The sequence below is a fragment of the Bufo bufo genome, chromosome 6 (assembly GCF_905171765.1).
Source record: "Bufo bufo chromosome 6, aBufBuf1.1, whole genome shotgun sequence".
In the NCBI taxonomy this organism is placed as follows: domain Eukaryota; kingdom Metazoa; phylum Chordata; class Amphibia; order Anura; family Bufonidae; genus Bufo; species Bufo bufo.
The window spans coordinates 173,493,437-173,515,397 of NC_053394.1; the positions used below are offsets into that span (position 1 = coordinate 173,493,437).

At 44.6% G+C, this 21,961-nt stretch overlaps 1 protein-coding gene across 3 annotated transcripts in view; it reads left to right on the forward strand.

Moving 5' to 3' along the window:
* Positions 1–21,961, forward strand: part of LOC121006072 (zinc finger protein 287-like) — a 519,245-nt gene that overhangs the window by 458,103 nt on the left and 39,181 nt on the right. For 2 of the 3 annotated variants that reach the window (XM_040438964.1, XM_040438965.1), the window contains exons 1-3: positions 1,905–2,008; positions 11,084–11,247; positions 15,076–15,204. The exons of the other annotated variant lie outside the window; for it this stretch is intronic. In XM_040438964.1, the coding sequence (XP_040294898.1) occupies positions 11,170–11,247; positions 15,076–15,204 (207 nt within the window). In that variant the 5' untranslated portion in view covers positions 1,905–2,008; positions 11,084–11,169. Of the gene's footprint in view, positions 1–1,904; positions 2,009–11,083; positions 11,248–15,075; positions 15,205–21,961 lie in introns of those variants that run through there. 3 annotated transcript variants of the gene reach the window in all.

Consider the following 21,961-nt stretch of genomic DNA (forward strand, 5'->3'; position numbering starts at 1 on the left):
AGGGCTGCACGGGGCTCCTGCATAGGGCTGCACGGTTCAGGGGCACCAGTGAAATCGGGAGAGGCGATGGATTTTGCAGCATTTCATTGCAGACACTCTCGGCAGCTTGTGGGTGACATTTTTCCTGTACACAATTCCACTCTGCAGCATTTACGCTACACATGGTCGTACCCTAAGACTGTCCAGTCTAACTCCATACCACTATTGGTAGATCTTAACGGCTATGTACATCTTCAGAGGCAATTTTTGTTTATGATTGCATTTTACTCATTTTTGGCTAAAAATCCTATTTTTAATTGGCCTTTATTAAAAATATTGAGCCGTTCTGTCACAAAGAGTTAAAGGGGTATCTGAGCCTGAAAATGCCCCCCACGTGCCTGGGCCCCTCACACTGATTCTACTTACCTGGCTCCCCGCTCCCTGAGCTGTAGATGAAAACATTCAGTGTCGGGGGGGGTTGTGCAGTGACGGGGACGAGCCTCCCTAGCGTTATCCAGCCTCGGATAACCCATTTAACTGTTTGTCAGAGAGCAGAGATAAGGAGTCTGTCTGCTCCTAGTCTGACAGAAAAGAGAGACAATTCAGATCTCTCAATTAGAGCATGTCAGCTCTGTACAGAAAAAATGGGTTCCATATCTGTAATAAAGACCAATTTAAAAGGTTTCTGTCAGCAGAATGAACCCTATTAAACTGGCTGACGTTAGCGATGTGCTAATGTCAGCAGACCCTAACTCTCCTAATCTTATGCTTATAGATGCCCCGGTTACTGCACAATTTTAACTTTGATGATATGCAAATTAGCCTCTAGGAGCGGGGGTGGGGGGCATTGCTCCAGCTCCTAGAGGCTCCGTTCTCCCACCTCAAGTCACGGCCTGCCGTCCTTGATTGACAGGGCCAGCGTTCATCTTCTCCTTCCGGCCCTGAGCGCTGGATAAATCTCGCGCCTGTGCAGTCCCAGCGCTCAGGGCCAGCAGGAGGAGACGAACGCTGGCCCTGTCAATCAAGGACGGCAGGGCATGACTTGAGGTGGGAGAACGGAGCCTCTAGGAGCTGGAGCAATGCCCCCCCCCCCCCCCTGCTCCTAGAGGCAAATTTGCATATCATCAAAGTTAAAATTTTGCAGTAACATGGGCATCTATAAGCATAAGATTAGGAGAGTTAGGGTCTGCTGACATTAGCACATCGCTAACGTCAGCCAGTTTAATAGGGTTCATTCTGCTGACAGAAACCCTTTAAAAATATTTAGCTCAAAATGAGTACAAATGTAATAATTAGGGATGAGCGAATCGACTTCGGATGAAACATCTAAAGTCGATTCGCACAAAAAGGAGCTCCGTACAGTATTAGAATGTATTAGCTACGATTAGCCGAAGACATTACTTTGTGGTACCTTGGAACGATTGGAAACATTTTACAGTAGAAATCAATTTATGAAGCCATTAATAACTTCGGCTCATAGGAGCCAATACATTCTAATACTGTACAGAGCGCTCGCTCCGTCCAGGGTTCAAACGAAGGTTTATGCGAACTGACTTCGGATGTTTTATCCAAAGTCGATTCGCTCATCCCTAGTAATATTAATATTAAAAAAAAGGCCCCCAAAGGTGTACAATAAGTCATGGCCTTTGTAGCATGAAGGTCCTTGCTCCAAATTACACTTCAGAAATAAACGTTCCTCTACACAACTGCTCCATCGCCCTTACTGCACACAAAAGATACATAGATTTTATAATATAAAGTTTATACTAAATTGTCCAGCACGAGGTTATTGTCCCTCTGTACAGAACCACGAAGCGCACTTGTTATTTCAGTCAGAGGACGCCATGCTCCCACCTCTACTCTATCTTCTTCTGGACGTGTAGCACAGGGCAGAGCGCTTTCCATGGGTTCTAATTGCGCATGTGCAGACGCTGTCGGCGGCGCTTGCGTGACGTCACAATGGGGTTGTGGTGATGCTGCTTTTCCAGGGTGTCATGGTGTTGACTGCAGGGGACGCGTTCCGCACAGGGTAAGGGGCAGTGCGGCTGTTTGCTGTGACCCGCGGTATTGACGCTCCCAGACCATATTCCATTAGACGTATCTGTCCACACCTTATGTGAAGGCTTGCCCTTAAAGGGGACTTGCACTTTTCCTTACCTTGTTACATGTCATGCTTTGTAAAGAACTGTGGGCCCTTTAAGACACCCAGCAACAAAGTGTCAGCTTGGTAATGTTCTTCAGAAGTGCTATAGATTTCAGGCGGTGGACCCCCCTATGACATTGCCACCTGGTCCCCCTGTTATATAAGGCACAGCAAATAAATATGGAATATAACGTACCAAAGGAGGCGCCCCCAAACCCATGAGCCGAGTCCAGTCACTAGGTTGTGCCATTGCTTCCCACTGGATTAAAGGGGGTGACATAAAAGGTGACCTGCATTTTTCTGTGAGTTACAGTAGTAATTGGAGCTAATGGATAAGTATGGGGTGACAAAAGGGCCCTAGTGGGATTGTGGCACAAACAATATTTGAGGAGAGACCAATGGGTGGTGTGCCCACTTGATGGCGCTATGCTTATTGGGCACAACCCAAGTTTAGATGTAATCCCTGTGGGCCTCGTTATTCAGGGGGCGTCTAATCCGTACAACTCCTTGTTACATGAATCTATCCTGGAATTCAGCTGATAGCTGGGATTTCACGGGAAAACGTATTACACGCCAGCCATGTGGGAGGTATTCTATTAGCGGCTGGCTACCCCGCTTCATAGCGGATGTATCCAAAGCTGGGAACTACCCCCAAGTCACCTAATAGGGGTTCTCTTGTTGAAGGGTCACTCACAGCTCAAACATTCATGCCTAATAAGTGCAAGTCTTAGGCTACTTTCACACTGGCGTTTTGGTATCTGTTCCTGACATCCGTTCAGGGCTCTCACTAGCGGTCCAAAACGGATTAGTTTTGCCCTAATGCATTCTGAATGGAAAAGGATCCGCTCAGAATGCATCAGTTTGGCTCCGTTCCGTCTCCATTCTGCTCGCAGTGTTTTGGTGTCCGTCTGATGAAACTGAGCCAAATGGATCCGTCCTGACACACAATGTAAGTCAATGGGGACGGATCTGTTTTCACTGCCACAATCTGCCACAATAGAATTCGGATCCGTCCTCCATTGACTTTCAATGGTGTTCAAGATGGATCTGTCTTGGCAATGTTAAAGATAATACAAACGGATCAGTTCTGAACGGATGCAGGCGGTTGTAGTATCGGAACGGATCCGTCCATGACATATCCGCACAAAATGCGAGTGTCAGTTACCTGAGAATGAAGAGGGGGTCCCAGACGGGCTCCCCCCCGACCTGTATGCAGCCAAATGTGGTCACAAAATATGTACGTGTTGTACTGTTATGCAAATTGGCGACCATATTTTCTCGACTGCCAATGGCCAGTCCTTTTCTCTTAAACAATACATCAATTGCAATCCCACGCATGTGGTATGTTGCATCGCTTGTACCGTGTCATCTCCAATATGTCGGCTGCGCTATCAATAGTTAAAAAACGGGATCTGCAGACACATTTCTGATATTCCACACGCTTTGACCAGGGAGATCTATTGGATTTTCCGTATGGGCTCTCGGCTCTTGCATCATTTAATATTGCTTTATCGATCTTTTCATTTCTCTTTGTGTTTTATGAATACATGCTGCTTTTTATATGTTTCTATGTACTCTAGTTAATAATTTTGTATGGAGGTGTGGCTATGGTTAATTTTGGCCACCTGCCTTTTTCTCAGCTGGCCATTATTTAATCCTGGTTCATATGGTCCTTTCCTTGTCATGAATAAGGATCCGAAACGCGTAGACGTGGATTGTCTTTGGTTTTTAATGCACTGAATCATTAAAGTTACCACGAGTATTTGGAAGCTGGACTCCTTCCCTTTTCAGTATGCAGCCATATACACTCACCTAAAGAATTATTAGGAACACCGTTCTATTTCTCATTAATGCAATTATCTAGTCAACCAATCACATGGCAGTTGCTTCAATGCATTTAGGGTTGTGGTCCTGGTCAAGACAATCTCCTGAACTCCAAACTGAATGTCAGAATGGGAAAGAAAGGTGATTTAAGCAATTTTGAGCGTGGCATGGTTGTTGGTGCCAGACGGGCCGGTCTGAGTATTTCACAATCTGCTCAGTTACTGGGATTTTCACGCACAACCATTTCTAGGGTTTACAAAGAATGGTGTGAAAAGGGAAAAACATCCAGTATGCGGCAGTCCTGTGGGCAAAAGTGCCTTGTGGGTGCTAGAGGTCAGAGGAGAATGGGCCGACTGATTCAAGCTGATAGAAGAGCAACGTTGACTGAAATAACCACTCGTTACAACCGAGGTATGCAGCAAAGCATTTGTGAAGCCACAACACACACAACCTTGAGGCGGATGGGCTACAACAGCAGAAGACCCCACCGGGTACCACTCATCTCCACTACAAATAGGAAAAAGAGGCTACAATTTGCACGAGCTCACCAAAATTGGACTGTTGAAGACTGGAAAAATGTTGCCTGGTCTGATGAGTCTCGATTTCTGTTGAGACATTCAAATGGTAGAGTCTGAATTTGGCGTAAACAGAATGACCACCATGTATCCATCCTCTGATGGCTACTTCCAGCAGGATAATGCACCATGTCACAAAGCTCGAATCATTTCAAATTGGTTTCTTGAACATGACAATGAGTTCACTGTACTAAAATGGCCCCCACAGTCACCAGATCTCAACCCAATAGAGCATCTTTGGGATGTGGTGGAACGGGAGCTTCGTGCCCTGGATGTGCATCCCTCAAATCTCCATCAACTGCAAGATGCTATCCTATCAATATGGGCCAACATTTCTAAAGAATGCTATCAGCACCTTGTTGAATCAATGCCACGTAGAATTAAGGCAGTTCTCAAGGCAAAAAGGGGTCCAACACCGTATTAGTATGGTGTTCCTAATAATTCTTTAGGTGAGTGTAGGTCGGCTGTAGGGCCGAGAGAGAATAGATAACTGCTAAGAGACTGGAGCACTTCTTCAGAATCAGATTGTAGGACATATTAGGTCCTAGCAATTCTTCTTTGTATAGGAAAAAGAAGAGGAAAGGACAAGCCAAAAAGAAATCTATATTGATTTTACATATTCGAATTTTTTTTTTTGTTATTAAAGAGAGTGTGAATTTTTTAATTATTCACATTAAAAGAGACCTTCCAGTTTTTGCTGTATATACTTAGCGGGTGGGTGAGTTACTGACGGCTTTATTAGCTAGAGGCCCAGGTAATGCAGACTAAGGCTGCATTCACACGTCCGTGCTGTGTTGCGGGTCCGCAACACACCTGCCCGGCACCCCCATAGAAATGCCTATTCTTGTCCGCAAGCTGCGGACAAGAATAGGACATGCTCTATCTTTTTGCGGAGCTGCGGACCCAAAAATCGGGGCCGCGCACCGCAAATGCGGATGCGGACAGCACACTGTGTGCTGTCCGCATCCATTCCGTCCCCATAGAGAATGAATGGGTCATCACCCGTTCCACAAAATTGCGGAACGGATGTGGACCCATTTTGCGGACGTGTGAATGGAGCCTAATACTACCATATGCATCTCCGCTCTCTGCGGGGAGGGGACACTACAATATCACTTCCCGGTGACTGTAATCATCTAAGATGTTAAAATGACACTTCTATCACATATTAACAACCTATATGTTAATATATATCTTTTTTATATTACATAATGGGTGGATGGTTTCCTGGATATTATTTCTGAAGTCTCTTTGTCTAGATTATTTCCTTTCTCGAGTCTTTAACCTCTTTGGACATTTAGGACGACAGAGTCTCACTTGGAACTTTCAGCAGAGGATCTCAATGCCGGAATTAAACGGATCCGTTTTGATTTTACACCTCAGGATGCATCCGTTCCAGTTAGGATGCAGTTGTGTGAAATCAAAACGGAAAAAAAAAGGATACGTCACTAAATACATTGAAAGTCAACGGGTGATGGATCCGTTTTTTTAGGCTTAAATTGTTTTCAGTGCTTTTATGACTGGACACAAAACTGCAGTTTGGACAAAACGGAATGCTGACGGAATGGAAGTCATCCTGATGCACCTGAACGGATCTCTTTCCATTCAGAATGCATGAGGACTAGAGATGAGCGAATTTCCGCTTATGAAATTCGTTCACACTTCGTTTGTTGGTTACCACGGACTATAACGCAATTCTATGACGGAATGCCTTTAGAGGCATCCATTATTCATTCCGTCATAATAGAAGTCTATGGGCTGCTTAACGAATCCGTCCCGTTTCCATTATTTAAGAGAGGACTCCCCTGCATAACGGAAACAGGATCGTGGTCACAGGACATTTGCTGCTGTGTTGCTTTCCTGTCCTGATGACATCACGTCTACATCTGAGGCGTTGCAAGGATTGTAAGGCTCTGCCCTGTAGACAATGACCTTGTCTGTGTGGGTACTGCCCATTCTCCTGGACCCTGCCCTGTAGATGTGATGTCAGCCATGATGCTGAGTCTATGGGTGGGTTTTTCCAACAGGGCTACAAGCAGGCTTGGATCTGTGATGTTCGAGCAGGAGAGGCAGACACCTGATGTTGCAGACACGCCACATGAGTCTTGCGCTGGGATGTAAACATAGGGTGCGGGTCACAGGTAGGAGTCTGAATGCAATCATAGGAATTATATAATGTAGTAAGGTTTGATGCTGGAGACAGAGGAGGCTGGAAAATATATGAAAATATCCAGGCTGCAGAGGACAAAGAGTGGGAAATTTCTATTAAAGACCAAATGGAAAAATGGTTTTAGCCAGAAATAAGTTCCACACAATAATGAATAAATGCTCCCAAGAGTTCGGTCAATGTATAATAGTGGAGCCTTAGGCCCGATACACACGAGCCAGTTGAATGCAATAAATTTGCAGCGTGTGAGTGAGAGGTCCCATTTTGGCCTCCGCTCCTCTGAGAGGATGGCGAAGCATTATACTGATTTACAATGCTGTGTAACCCTTAGGCTGGGTTCACACGGGCGTTGCGGGAAAAGGTGCGGGTGCGTTGCGGGAACATGCACGATTTTTCCGCGCGAGTGCAAAACATTGTAATGCGTTTTGCACGCGCGTGAGAAAAATCGGCATGTTTGGTACCCGAACTTCTTCACAGAAGTTCGGGTTTGGGATCGGGGTTGTGTAGATTGTATTATTTTCCCTTATATCATGGTTATAAGGGAAAATAATAGCATTCTTATCTTAATACAGAATGCATAGTACAATAGCGCTGGAGGGGTTAAAAAAAAAATATAATAATTTAACTCGCCTTAATCCACTTGCTCACGCAGCCGGCATCTCTTCTGTCTTCTTCTTTGCTGTGCACAGGAAAAGGACCTGTGGTGACGTCACTCTGGTCATCACATGACCCATCACCATGGTAAAAGATCATGTGATGGACCATGTGATGACCAGAGTGACGTCACCACAGGTCCTTTTCCTGTACACAGCAAAGAAGAAGACAGAAGAGATGCCGGCTGTGCGAGCAAGTGGATTAAGGGGAGTTAAATTATTTTTTACTTTTTACCCCTCCAGCACTATTGTACTATGCATTCTGTATTAAGAATGCTATTATTTTCCCTTATAAACATGTTATAAGGGAAAAGAATAATGATCGGGTCTCCATCCCGATCATCTCCTAGCAACCGTGCGTGAAAATCGCACCGCATCCGCACTTACTTGCGGATGCTTGCGATTTTCACTAAGCCCCATTTACTTATATGGGGCCTGTGTTGCGTGATAAACGCACAATATAGAGCATGCTGCGATTTTCACGCAACGCTTAAGTGATGCGTGAAAATCACAGCTCCTGTGCACAGCCCCATAGAAATGAGTGGGTCCGGATTCAGTGCGGGCGCGGAAATCTCACCCGTGTGAACTCAGCCATAGAGTTATGGAATCTACTGAATTACACTGATGTAATGCTGTCTATGGGAGAAATGATCAGACAATTGTACAATTAAGTCCCCTGGAAGGACTTAAAAAAAGTGCAAAAAATTTTTTTTAAAATATTATTTAGAAAAGGATATAAAAATTCTAATCACTACCCTTTCCCCATAATAAAAATAAATAGTCAAAATAAAGACTAGTAGCATTGACACATCCCAAAATGCAAAAAACTATTAAAATACAAAGGTATTTATCGCCATTTTTCCTCGCCTCCCAACAAAATTGAATACCAAATACATTGTATGCAATATAAAATGGCGCCATTAGAAAGTACAACTTGTCTCGCAAAAAACAAGCCCTCATATGGCTATGTAAACAGAAAAATAGAGTTGGGCAGGGAGTAAAAATGAAAAAAAAAAACAATAAAATAAAAACGAAAATAAGCCTGGTCCTTAAAGCGGTTGTCCCACAAAAAATATTGTACAGTTTTCAAACCAGCACCTGGATCTGAATACCTTTGTAAGTGCATATAAAATTTAGCATAGCCACTGAAGTATTTAATAAAATGTGTCTGTACAGCGTAGGGTTGCACCGGGTATCGAACTTTCGTATTCGGATCGATTCGATACTGGGATTTGCTATTTTCTGATAGTAGGCTGTGCTCCTGAGCCAGCACAGTGGAGAAGGAAAGATTCCCTCCCCACTGTGATGTGACTACCGCTGGCCACCAATAACAATCGCACTGAGGAGGAGGGGAGGTGCAGTGGCCACTGTGCCACCAATGAAAGGATTAAGAGGAGGGTGAAGGAGGCGGCTGCGCCACCAATGCATATAATTAACCTCCTAATACAAATGTAGGCGACGGGTGTTGGTGTTCCGTGAAATTTCCCTACCCTCATCACTTTCTGTTATGACGTGGCCACACCGGACATGACGTTCCCAGCTTTGGAAGGAAGTGTGCCGCGCCGTGCAGGTGCACAACAACGGGGTAGGGAAATTTCACACCAGAGTTGAGGAGAAGGAGCCACCTAATGCGCTTGCGCCTTACCTCTCAGCTGGCTCCAGATGATAAGACACTGCTCGTGCGCAGTAAGGCCTCTTTCACACTTGCGTTGTCCGGATCCGTCGTGTACTCCATTTGCCGGAAGTGCCCGCCGGATCCGTAACACCGCAAGTGAACTGAAAGCATTTGTAGACGGATCCGTCGCGGGGTGCTCCAGAATGACGTCAGGGCGCCCCATGCGCAAGGATGACGTGATCCATGCAATCACGTCATCCATGTGCGTGGGGCGCCCTGACGTCACTCTGAAGCGCCCCGGGAGCCGCACGGACGGTAAATATACTGCTCCCCCGCTCCCCACTACACTTTACCATGACAAACAGGACTTTAGTGTCCTGGCAGCCATGGTAACCATTCAGAAAAAGCTAAACGTCGGATCCGGTAATGCGCCGAAATGACGTTTAGCTTAAGGCCGGATCCGGATTAATGCCTTTCAATGGGCATTAATTCCGGATCCGGCCTTGCGGCAAGTGTTCAGGATTTTTGACCGGAGCAAAAAGCGCAGCATGCTGCGGTATTTTCTCTGGCCAAAAAACGTTCCGTTCCGGAACTGAAGACATCCTGATGCATCCTGAACGGATTTCTCTCCATTCAGAATGCATGGGGATAATCCTGTTTAGGATTCTTCCGGCATAGAGCCCCGACGACGGAACTCTATGCCGGAACAGAACAGCGCAAGTGTGAAAGAGCCCTAAGTTGTAGGGAGATTTAACAGAACAAATTGCCATCAGATCTTCCTACACTGCGCACGCACGGTGTATCCCGACGGGAGTAGTTAGCCGCGCTTGCGCACTGGCCCGTAATTTTTACCCTACCCTCTAACCGCTGCTGAGGCTCCCGGTGCATGCGCAGTATCGGCCGGTGTCTAGCTGAGAGGTAAGGCGCAAGCGCATTAGGTGGCCCCTTCTCCCCAACTCTGGTGTAAAATTTCCCTACCCCGTTGTTGTGCGCCTGCGCGGTGCGGCACACCTCCTTCCAAAGCTGGGAACGTCATGTCCGGTGCAGCCGCGTCACAAAAGGAAGTGACGGGTAGGGTAATTTAATGGAACACCGGCTCTATCACACAGCCGGCACCCGGCCTCAATGATGGGGCGCGTCGAACCCAGTCAATTAACCCCACAGGTGTGGCACTAATATTATATATTATAATCATTGCTGTCGACCCCTTCCCCCCCAGTATTATATTCATTGGTGGCAGTGGAATATTACTGACCGCCACGTCCGAAAAAGTCTGAACTATCAAAAAATATCTCCTATGTGGTGAACACCGTAACAGAAAACATGCAATTTGCCACTTTTTGGTCACCTTGTCCCCCCCCCCCCCCCCCCCCCCCCCCCAAAAATAGGATAGGACTGTTCTATTATGGGCCGGACGTTCCATAAAATGTTAAATACACACATGTTTTTTTGTAGTTTTTTCGCGTGGTATTGAATGGTATCAAGTATCACAATACTTTTTATGGTATCGAAATCGAATCAAAATTTTGGTATCGTGACAACCCTAGTACAGCGCCACCTGCTGTTTGTTCTTTTCTTATTACGCCCCTGAGCTGTAGCAGAAAGGACACTCCCCTTGAGCTGTCCGCCTGATCTAAATCTTGCAGAACAATGAATGTGGAGATCTCTGGATCCAGGTGAGGTACAGGCTGGATCTAGCTTTGTTAGAAAGAGATTGTCATGTACATTTTTTTTACATTAGTCGTAGGATAACCCCTTTGAGTGGTAAATATAAATGCATTATGTGTGTAAAATAGTACAGGTATAATTAATGGGGTCAGAGGTGTACATCCCATAGAGCCAGATCATACTGTAAGGCCCTTAGAGAAAGGGAACCTGTCCTGGTTGGCCCAATTCCTGGTGCAAGTATTCTCCCCTCAGGAGGAACTGCATTGTTACCTCACAAGAGATGACAAAATTGGCCTAGGGGTCACAGGATGTGAATGGGGGTGCAAACACCAGAGCCCTGTGTCCGGAGTGTCAAAGCCCAGCACTGGGGTGGGGGGAGGGCATGCTCTTAGTGCCTGAGCAGTAGTAGTGTCATTGGGTCAGTTTATCTGTGTAACGTGTCGTGTCTGCTTGTTTCAGGTCCCAGTCTGGGTTCTGTAGGCTGAGATCATCTGATGGATCGGCTATAAGTGGACACTGAATAAGTACACGATTGGAGTGACATAATGGAGGTGGACAGAAGTCATATGACTGGGAAAATCTTAAGCCTCACCCTGAAGATCATCTACTTATTGACTGGAGAGGTGAGGGATTCTGGGAATGAGTTGTTCCCATGACAATCACTGTTCTCTCTTTTATTAACATCTGTTCTGTTAGGTTCCTTAAAGGGGTTATCCAACCCTAAAATGAACCCCCCCCCCCCAATGCCCGGGCCCCTCGTATACATTATACTTGCTCCCTGGCATCCGCGTTGCTTTGGATCACTGCACGGCCACGGCTGTATCTCCCCGTCACTTGGATCGAAAACACCCAGCGACGGGAGGAGCAGCCAATAGCACTCCGTGACAGTAAACAGCCTCCCTAGCATCGCGGGTGATGCAGCAGTGGTCGTGCAGGGGTCCAGAGAGACACAGGTACTGGGGAGCGGGCAAGTATAATGTATACAAGGATCCCAGGCATTGGGAGGGTCATTATAGGAGTTGGATAAACTCTTTAAAGGGGTTTCGAATACGGATGACCTAGTTCAGGATAGGTCGTCAGTATCTGATCGGTGAGGGTCACTCTGGACTTCCGCTGATCAGCTGTTTGAGAAGGCAGCGGAGCTTGTGTGGGCAACTGAATGCGGAATGGTGCTGTGCTTGGTAAGCTGCGAGAAAGCAGTGGTGCTCACAGGAGCACCAGTGCCTTCTCAAAACAGCTGATCGGTGGGGGTCCAGGGTTTCAGACCCCCACCGATTAGATACTGACGACCTGTCCAGAGGATAGATCATCAGTATAAAAATCCAGGTAAACCCTTTTAAGGTCAATCAAACGATTTGGGGTTATTTGGTACTGGCCTCCCTGAAAGTGGAGAAGCCTGTCATCTGATTTGATATTCACTGCTGAACAACAGTACACATGATTGGTCAAGTCTGTGGGCTCCACCCTCATAACACTTGATCAGACAAAAAATTGATTATTAATATTATAATCAAACATAGCAGAATGGCAAGTTTTCTTTAATCCCTTCTCGATGCAGCTATGTTCCATATTACCATTTTTTCACCGTTTCTTTCTCTCTGTCTTCCCAAAGCCCTACCTTTTCACTTCACATAGCCGTATGAGGGCTTGTTTTTAGCGGAACCATTTTCCATATGAGGTATTTGGAAGCTGGAAAAAATTATGGGAAAAAAACCCCCCTCAATTTTGTCATAATTTTTTAGGCTAGGGCTACATGATGAAATGTCTTGGGCGACAATGGGGTACAAATAGATTGTGACGTGTCATGCGACATTCATGTCGCACAACATTATTTGTAAGTAGTGTTGAACAAAGCGAGCTTAGGATGCTTCATCCGAAGTGGTTTAGTTCAAAACTTCGGAATAATACTGTACGGAGATTCATCTCCATACAGTATTAGAATGTATGGGCTCCGATGAGCCGAAGTAAGTTATTCGCGAAAACGTGTGTGACTTCGTTGAATAACTGGAAAACCACTTTAAAACTTGAAACCGAACTCTGCTTCAGTACCGAGTTACCGCAAATAACTTACCTTGACTCATCGGAGCCCATACATTCTAATACTGTATGGAGATGCATCTCCATACAGTAATATTCCAAAGTTTTGAACACTATTTGTAATGATGTCATAAAAAATGTTGCGTGACAAATGTAGCCCTAGCGTTAAAGGGGTTTTCCCATCACAAACAATGGGGTCATATCGTTAGGATATGCCCCCATTGTCTGATAAGTGCGGGTTCCACCGCTGAGATCTACACCAAGAACGGAGCGGGGAAAGGTGGTGGAGGGCACAACTGCGCATGCGCAGCCGCCCTCCATTCATTTCTATAGGGCCGCCGAAAATAGCCGAGCGCTGGCTCAGCTAACTCTCTTGGCCCCATAGAAATGAATGGATGCAGTGGGCGTGCAAGCGTGGTGCGCTCCCATTCACTTGTATGGGGAGATCGCTTGTCGGAAACCTGGGGTCCTCCAGCCACCGCTGTCCCCGCTACATTCTCGGCGTAGGTGTGGGTCCCAGAGGTGGGACCTGCACCTATCAGACAATGGGGGCATATCCTAGTGATATGCCCCCATTGTCTGTGAAGGTAATACTCCTTTAAGTCTTAAAGAGGACCTTTCACCACTCCTGACATGCCTGGTTTAATAGCTTCATGCATTTCCCATGTAATAACAATTCTGGAACCTCTACTCTTATGTCTGTATGTTGTGCCATTCCTTTATTATTTCTACTAGAAGTTATGGATGAATTGCTAGCAGTCTGCAGTAAGGGTACAGAGGGGAGGTAACAAGTTGGGGGGGTGAATTGTTATTACATTGGAAATGCATGAAGCTATTAAACCAGGCATATCAGGAGTGGTAAAAAGTCCTCTTTATTTCCTGCAGGTGAGTACAATTACAACAATACCAAATTCATATAGTTTGTCTCATGCGTTACTACTTAAAAAAAAAAAAACTTTGAATAAAAAAAAAAATCTTTGCATTGCCAATTCTGACACCCATAACTTTTTTTTATATTTCCGCTGTGAGGAGGCTCTGGCGAGCTGTAGATGTTATGTAGTAAAATCACAGCAAAAGTATTTGTGAAAGTTGATTATATTTTTATTTTCATTCAGTAGACGTGAAATGCGTCTCTCTTAGTGCGAACGTTTTCGGCCGATAATTCAGCCTTCGTCAGGCACTGTGCCGCTGGAGGGTAGAGGTACAGAAGGAATTACACCAGTTGTGGCAAAGGGGGGCCTAAAGACCGCCTAGAGTGCTTGGTGTGTAGGGAGCTGTAGATGTTACTCATAGCATTTTGACATTTTGATCACATTTTATACTATATGTTGGGGAGGAAAAATGACCACAAAACAGTCATTGGAGTAGTTAGATTTTTTTTCTGTTACGATGTTCACTGTGTGGGATGAATAATTTTATGTAGTAATGATTCAGGCATTTTAAGACTTGGCAACACCAATGATGTTTATTTATTTTTTTGTATTTATTTTGATATGTAAAATGGGGGAACAGATTATATGAATTTGATTAGTTTTTTTTTAAAACCTTTTTTATTTTGAATTTTGTAACTGTATTTTTAGTGCTTCTACAGGACCTAAAGGGATATTCCAATCTCTGACAATGGGGACATATCACTAGGATATGCCCCCATTGTCTGATAGGTGCAGGTCCCACCTCTGGGACCTGCACCTATCTCTAAAACGAAGCCTAACATGAGGCTGGCAAAGTGGTGGCCAGCGTTGCTGGGTCCGGCCACCACCATACCTTCCTATTGGCCTGCAGAAAATAGCTGAGCGGCGCGCTCAGGTATTTTCCAAATCCCCATAGAAATGAATGGGAGTGTACCGCGCTTGCATGGCCACCACTCCCATATATTTCTGTGGGGCAGACAGAAATAGCCGAGACAGAGCTTGGCTATTTTCAGTGGCCCCATAGAAACGAATGGAGGGCAGCCGCGGATGCGAAGTGCACCCTCCGGGACTTTGCCGGCTCCGTTTACAGGATAGGTCACCTCTGGGACCCGCACCTATCGATATAGCGATACGCCCCCATTGTCTGAGATGAGAATACCCCTTTAATGCATGTGCTCATTAGATTGCTTATACCAAAGACTGCGACAGTTTACGGTCACTGTGTATTTCTGAAGACCTTCTGGTCACAGTTCAATAAATAACATTTCTGATTTTGTGGTCACAATTGAACACTGAATCTGAGGGTTTAAATGTCATTGATCGGTGTTAGTTGCCTCCAATCACAGACACTGCCAGAGGATGTCTCTTGTGTAAAACAATAGGCACCTTTCGGCAATGCGCCCACTCAGCTCCTGAGCAGACATTTGTGTACATGTTGGCTTGGGTGTATTCACCATTACTCTGCAGTCTAGCAATACTAACAGTAGTTCACTTTTTACTTAGGACTATGTACCAATAAAGAGATCTGATGATGACAATATTACAGCTTCTTTACCTCCCTCACATGAGAGAAAGAATGAAGAGAAGATCCTGGAACTCACCAACAAGATCATTGAGCTACTGACTGGAGAGGTGAGCGCCGCTGGGAATACTGGAACATTAAGGGGGCTCGCACACAACTGTATTCGTTTTGCGGTCCACAAATCGTGCATCCCTGCTGTGTGCATTCTGCATTTTCCCCTTCTGCAGGGCCTACACAAATGCCTATTCTTTTCCTTTGATTGACAGGGCCAGGCATGTTTTCACTGCCTGGCCATGTCAATAAAGTGCAGAGACCAGAACCTCTAGGTGTAACGGCAACGCATATATTAAACCTAAATTTTGTCACTAATGCGGGTACATATAAACATGGGACCAACACAGATGCCTTCAGCTGCCAAGCACACAGGTAACAGGTCAGCCAGTTTCATAGTTACAAATCTGCTGACAGATGCCCTTTAAGTCCACAATTGTCATAGTGACATATGAAAAGTTTTAATCAGTGAGGACCCAAGTGCTTTGCGTCTCTGTCTCCAGCAGTGAAGAGAGAGCGTGCTATATTCTAGTAATCGGGGGGGGGGGGGGGGGGGTCTCAATGCTTAGACGCTTACTGGTCAAAACTTTTGATTTGTCGCTACAAAAGTACAGGGACGCTTTAAAGGGAACCTGTCACCGGGATTTTGTGTATAGAGCTAAGGACATGGGTTGCTAGATGGCCGCTAGCACATCCGCAATACCCAGTCCCCATAGCTCTGTGTGCTTATATTGTGTAAAAAAAACGATTTGATACGTATGCAAATTAATCTGAGATGAGTCCTGTATGTGAGATGAGTCATCTAGCAACCCATGTTCTCAGCTCTATACACAAAATCCCGGTGACAGGTTCCCTTTAAGGACTAGTTTCTGGTGTTCTTTATAAAGCCACCATGTCAAGGTGAGTGTGTTAATAGCATTTTGAGAGGGTTCAGCAGACAAAGTTGCAAAACATTATAAACATGATCCCAGTGGTAACTATGTATCATGTACAGAAAGAAGCTGTAGATTGCAGTGGATTTCTGGCCTTGTAACCTTATCCCTAAACTCTGTGGATTAACGTGTCCATATTGTAAATTATAGCATCACTCAATTTAATGACTCAATATTCTTATCACTTACAGTACAGTAGGTGTCATCTCATATAATTGGTCTCTTCAGTTATTGTTCTAAGTCCTCCTGAACATGACCGTATCCATTTTCTGGTCCACGTTTTTTGCGGACCCTTTGTCTTCAATGGGTTGGCAGGCCACATTTTGCAGACAAGTATAGGACATGTTCTGTCTTTTTTGATCCGTGCGCGTTACGCATCCATATGTCCGTTCTACTAAAAGATCATTTATCATGCTGAAATATGCCTAAATTAGGCGTATTTCAGGTGCAGATTGCAGGGCAACGGTTAATTGCGCCGCAATCTGCGTCTTCTCCCCACTCACACTATGTCTAAAAAGGTGGGCGTGGCGGGGAAGGGCTGGTAGGCCCATCTCATTTACCATTTTCTGCGCCTGTTTTAGTCATAGAAAAAGGTCTAAATGTAAGACAGCAAGGAAGCTGTCTTGCATTTAGAACTGGCGGAGGATCAGCCAAAATTATTCATAACTTTGACGGTTCCACTGCCAGCTTAGAGGTTCATTAACAGCTTGCCGAACTGGCCGGTACTTGGCGCCTTAGGACGAGCATTCTTGTCCTAGGGTTAACCGGCTGCCCAATATGCGCTACCGCGATCAGCAGCATGGGCCCGGCTGATACTGATAGCCAGGCCCCTTCTGTATCCGCCAGCATCGGTGAAAACACTGATGCCGGCGGATTAACCCACTGTATGCCACGGTCACGCTGACCGCAGCATACAGGGGGTTTGCGGCAGCTTGTACATCCCCATCGGGTCCCCGTGCATGCACAGGCATCGGGACTGCAAGCTACGGAAGCCCAGGAGATCCAGCCCCAGGCTGGGTCTTCCCTAGGCAACTGTCAGTATCTTACAGTGTAAGGCACTGACAGTTCAATACAGCACAATACAAATGTATTGTGCTGTATTGAAACAGGGATCAGACCCTGAAATGTTGAAGTCCCATAGTAGGACAAAAATAAAAAGTGAAATAAGTGTTTTTAACCATAAAAAAAATTAAAGTTTAAATTTTAAAAAAAGCCCCTTCCCCATAAAAAGAGATATATAAAATTGTAAAAAAAATAGAAACAAAATAAAAAAAACACACATATTAGGTATCTCAGCGTCCGTAACAACCTGCTCTATAAAAATATCATTTTCACGGATGATTGGTGAGAAAAATTATAATGTCTAATAGCAAAATGTGATCACGGATAGGGAAAAAGACGCTAAAACTGCAATTTTATTAGGTATGCCCAAAAAAAACTTCTAAAGGGAACCTGTCTCCAATCCTGCTCTCCCCGCCTCCCGCCGCCTTGATTGACACGCCGCATCTCAGTGCCGGGACCGCGCTCTCAGCCCGCATGCGCAGTAAAGGGCTGCTGTAGCGGGATCCCGGCTCCGGCTCGTACACTCAGCCGGCTTACAGCGCATGCGCCATTTGATAAGGAAAACCTTATCAAATCCCTATTCAAACTCCCTAATGGCGGCAAAACTAGCCTCCGCTTTGTACAGAGGACTTGAATAGATAGGTCATGAACCAGCGGGGTGGATACAGTGTAATGCTATAGGGTAACTGCCACCATTTCTATTGCCGCATGGGAGTACTTCTTTATTTCACTTAACTTGATTGTTGTTGGTCAACCGCTAAACGCAGGGTGTGTAGTACGTCAAAGCACCCAATACGTATAGGGATTCCACAAGAATAGCAATCGGGTAAGAGAGAAACAATGTAACTTCACTGTTGTCAGCCCCTATATGTTGGAGACAACAGAGGAGGAAGGTGTGTAGGTGATTATGCACACCTGAGGCTGAACTAGCTCAGTGAGCACACAAAAACAAGTGGCAGTAAAATCCACCAGGGATCCCAACATGTATCATGGGATTTAATTTATTACCCTATAAGTGGAAAACTTAGTGGAGCACTACACCATCGGCCTGATACCGTAGTAAATCCCTAGACCGGGTGTAGGAATACACTCCTGACTGTCACTTGCACACGAGCTAAATCAGCTTGAACTCAAAGCAGGATATATATGCTCGACGCGTTTCTTCTGAAAGGAGTCATCAGGAGCTATCACAACTGCCTAAATTAATACATTTGCTGAGGTTCAGCTGTCCCACCAACGTGGTGACAGCCTCCGGCGCTAGTTCGGCCATGAAGCGGCAGCCGAACATGCGGGCTTATGAAGGAGAGGTCCCTACCTCCAGCTGACATGGAATAAACATACTGACCAATCACCGGCCAGGAGGCGGCAACATTGCCTGACCGCTCCTGCCGGCGCATTCTTCCGTACTGAGGGAAGAATTCCACCGTCAGAAAGGTAACAGTGGCAATAAGAGGCAGGACTATGTACTTGTGTTATCATAATCGCAGGGCGACAGAATTGGAAAACTGGTAAAAAGAAAGACAAGAGTGGGAGTACACAGGGACAACCCGACTGGAACCGATGGCACCGGCTCATTCCAGACGGCGCCACACAAGATCATTATATATATATATATATAAAATAACAAAAATGTGCTAAAAAAGCCTCTTTTTTTTATCACCTTGCATCTCAAAAAGTGTAATACCAAGTGATCAAAAAGTAGTATGTACTTAAAAATAATGGCAATCAAACCGTAATCTCAAGCCGCAAAAAATGAGACCCTACATAAGACAATCAGCAAAAAAATAAAGATATGGCTTTCAGAAAATGGAGACATAAAAACATGATTGTTTTTCTTTCAAAAATGTTGTTATGTAAAACCAAAATAAATATAAACAAATAGACAAACTAGGTGTGAAAACCGTAAAAAATAATTAAAAACCGTGCCAAAAAAAAATAATTTGTCACCATATATCACAAAAAGTGTAATACCAAACTATCAAAAAGTAGTATGTACCCCAAAATAGTACCAATCAAAAGTGACATCATGCCGCAAAAACTGAACCCCTACATAAGATAATTGCCTGAAAAACAGGATTTTTTTTTTGTTAAAATGCTTTATTATGTAAAACTGAAACAAAATAAAAATAAAAGTAGACATATCTGATATTGTTGCCTCCAAAACAACATGCTCTATAAAAATAGCACTTGATCTAACCTGTCAGGTGAACACCATAAAAAAATAAAAATAAAAACTGTGCCAGAACAGCCATTTTTTTGGTTACCTTGTCTCATAAAAAGCGTAATATAGAGCAATCAAAAGTCATATATGCCACAATATAGTACCAATAAAAGTGTCACCTTATCGTATAATTTCCAAAATGGGGTCACTTTTTAGGAGTTTCTACTCTAGGGGTGCATCAGGGGGTCTTTAAATGTCATATGGCAACTTAAAATTATCCCAGTGAAATCCTCCCTCCTTCTGCGCCCTTGCCAGTTGACCATATAGCAGTTCACAAATGGGGTGTATATGTAAACTGCAGAATCAGGGTAATACATTTTGAGTTTTATTTGGCTGTTAACCCTAATTTAATCAGCTTCTATGAGAAGGTAAGTTCTAGACTTGACAGCGACGAATCAATAGATGTTTGTATAGAAAGTTGTATATCTGGACTTCTCCAAAGCATTTGACACTGTACCACATAAAAGGTTAGTATATAAAATGAGAATGTTTGGACTAGGAGAAAATGTCTGTATGTGGGTAAGTAACTGGCTCAATGATAGAAAACAGAGGGTGGTTATTAACGGTACACACTCAGATTGGGTCACTGTCACTAGTGGGGTACCTCAGGGGTCAGTATTGGGCCCTATTCTCTTCAATATATTAATGATCTTGTAGAAGACTTGCACAGAAAAATATTAATTTTTGCAGATGACACTAAACTGTGTAAAGTAATTGACACGGAAGAGGACAGTATACTACTACAGAGGGATCTGGATAAATTGGAGGCTTGGGCAGATAAGTGGCAGATGAGGTTGAACACTGACAAATGTAAGGTTATGCACATGGGAAGGAATAAGTCACCCGTACATCCTTTTTTTTTTATTTTTATATATATATATAAATCTTTATTACATTTTTCCAATTTTTTACATAATTATTAAATAGTCATTTTATTCTTACATTATTGTATTAATACATTACATATAAATATTTCCCCAACCCCCACCCATAATATGCCGGTTGCTAAAAAAGAAGAAAAAAAATAAAGAAAAAGGGAAAAAAGAATATTGCTCTCCTCTCTCTCTCTCACTCCTCCCCCCTGCCAACCCCTAGTTTTAGTTTAGCCATTTCTGCCATAACCTGGCGAATCTATGTTTTTTCTTAATTCCAATCAAATGGAACTCCTCCCTGGCTAACGATATCCTAGTGCGGTTCTCCCATTCTTGAACTGTGGGGACCCCACTCTCCCACCCCCTCAATGCCCAACTATACATTTCCTGGCTTGGAACAGTAGTTTAGTTGCTAACTTCCTGTGTTGGGGCATTTCCGCTTCATCCATCACCCCTAAGATGCATTCCTCAAAAGGTCTCGGCACTGTAATCTGATGGTATTCCTCTATTTTTTCAATTATCTTTACCCAATAGTCTTAAGTTTTTAGACATGTCCATAATATATGTATATCATCCACTCCTATCTCTCTCCACATTTTTGACAGGTAAAAACTTTAGTTCTGTAGTATTTCATTAAAGGGAACCTGTCACCTGAAAAACGCATATTAAACCGACCACAGTACCTTACAGTATCCCCCAGTGTGTTGCTAATCATGTTTTTCTTGCCTCTTTGTGTTTCTTCATACTTGTTAAAAACGATGTTTTAATGTCGGTTGGCGCTGTCTCCGAGTCAGGCTTGGAGTCAAGGGGGGCAGCGGCCTAGGCGTCTCCAATCCTGCTCTCCCCGCCTCCCGCTGCCTTGATTGACACGCCGCATCTCAGTGCCGGGACCGCGCTCTCAGCCCGCATGCGCAGTAAAGGGCTCCGGCTCGTACACTCAGCCAGCTTCAGTCTCGCTACAGCTCATGCGCCCGCCAGCCTTACATACTCGCGAGTATGTAAGGCTGGTGGGCGCATGCGCTGTAAGCCGGCTGAGTGTACGAGCCGGAACCGGGATCGCGCTACAGAAGCCCTTTACTGCGCATGCGGGCTGAGAGCGCGGTCCCGGCACTGAGATGCGGCGTGTCAATCAAGGCGGCGGGAGGCGGGGAGAGCAGGATTGGAGACAGGTTCCCTTTAACTTCTTGGGAGAATAGTAAAGACGATACAATATATTAAATTGGGTTATCCTATAAGAGAAATTCCTTGAAACCCTGGTCTTTGCCTGTATAGCTGCATCCCAAAAATCTTCCCGCAAAAGTTCCAGAATGCCCTGCCATTTATGCGTCAGGTTGTCAACTGCTCTTCTATTATTCTTTTGATGCGACAGCCATTGGTATATTCTTGAAATCAACTTTTTACCAGGTATTAACTTGGTAATATTATCCAAAGGCTGTGGCAAAGTAGTTATTTGTGTGCCTTTCCCTATCATCTTATACAGTGCCTGTTTTAGTTGTAAATAATAAAACCTCGACCCTATATTTTTCAAGTGATATTTCCTTTTTAACTCTTCATAAGGCATTATATCCCCCTCCTCCCATACCTGACCTAATTTGTATATACCATTTTTCCACCAGATCTTCTGTTCAATTAACTTTAATTCTGTGAGGCAAGTATTGTCCCATAGAATGGTGTCTACATAGACCCCAGTTTGGGACCATAATTCTTTTACCGTCTTCGAGCTCTTGGC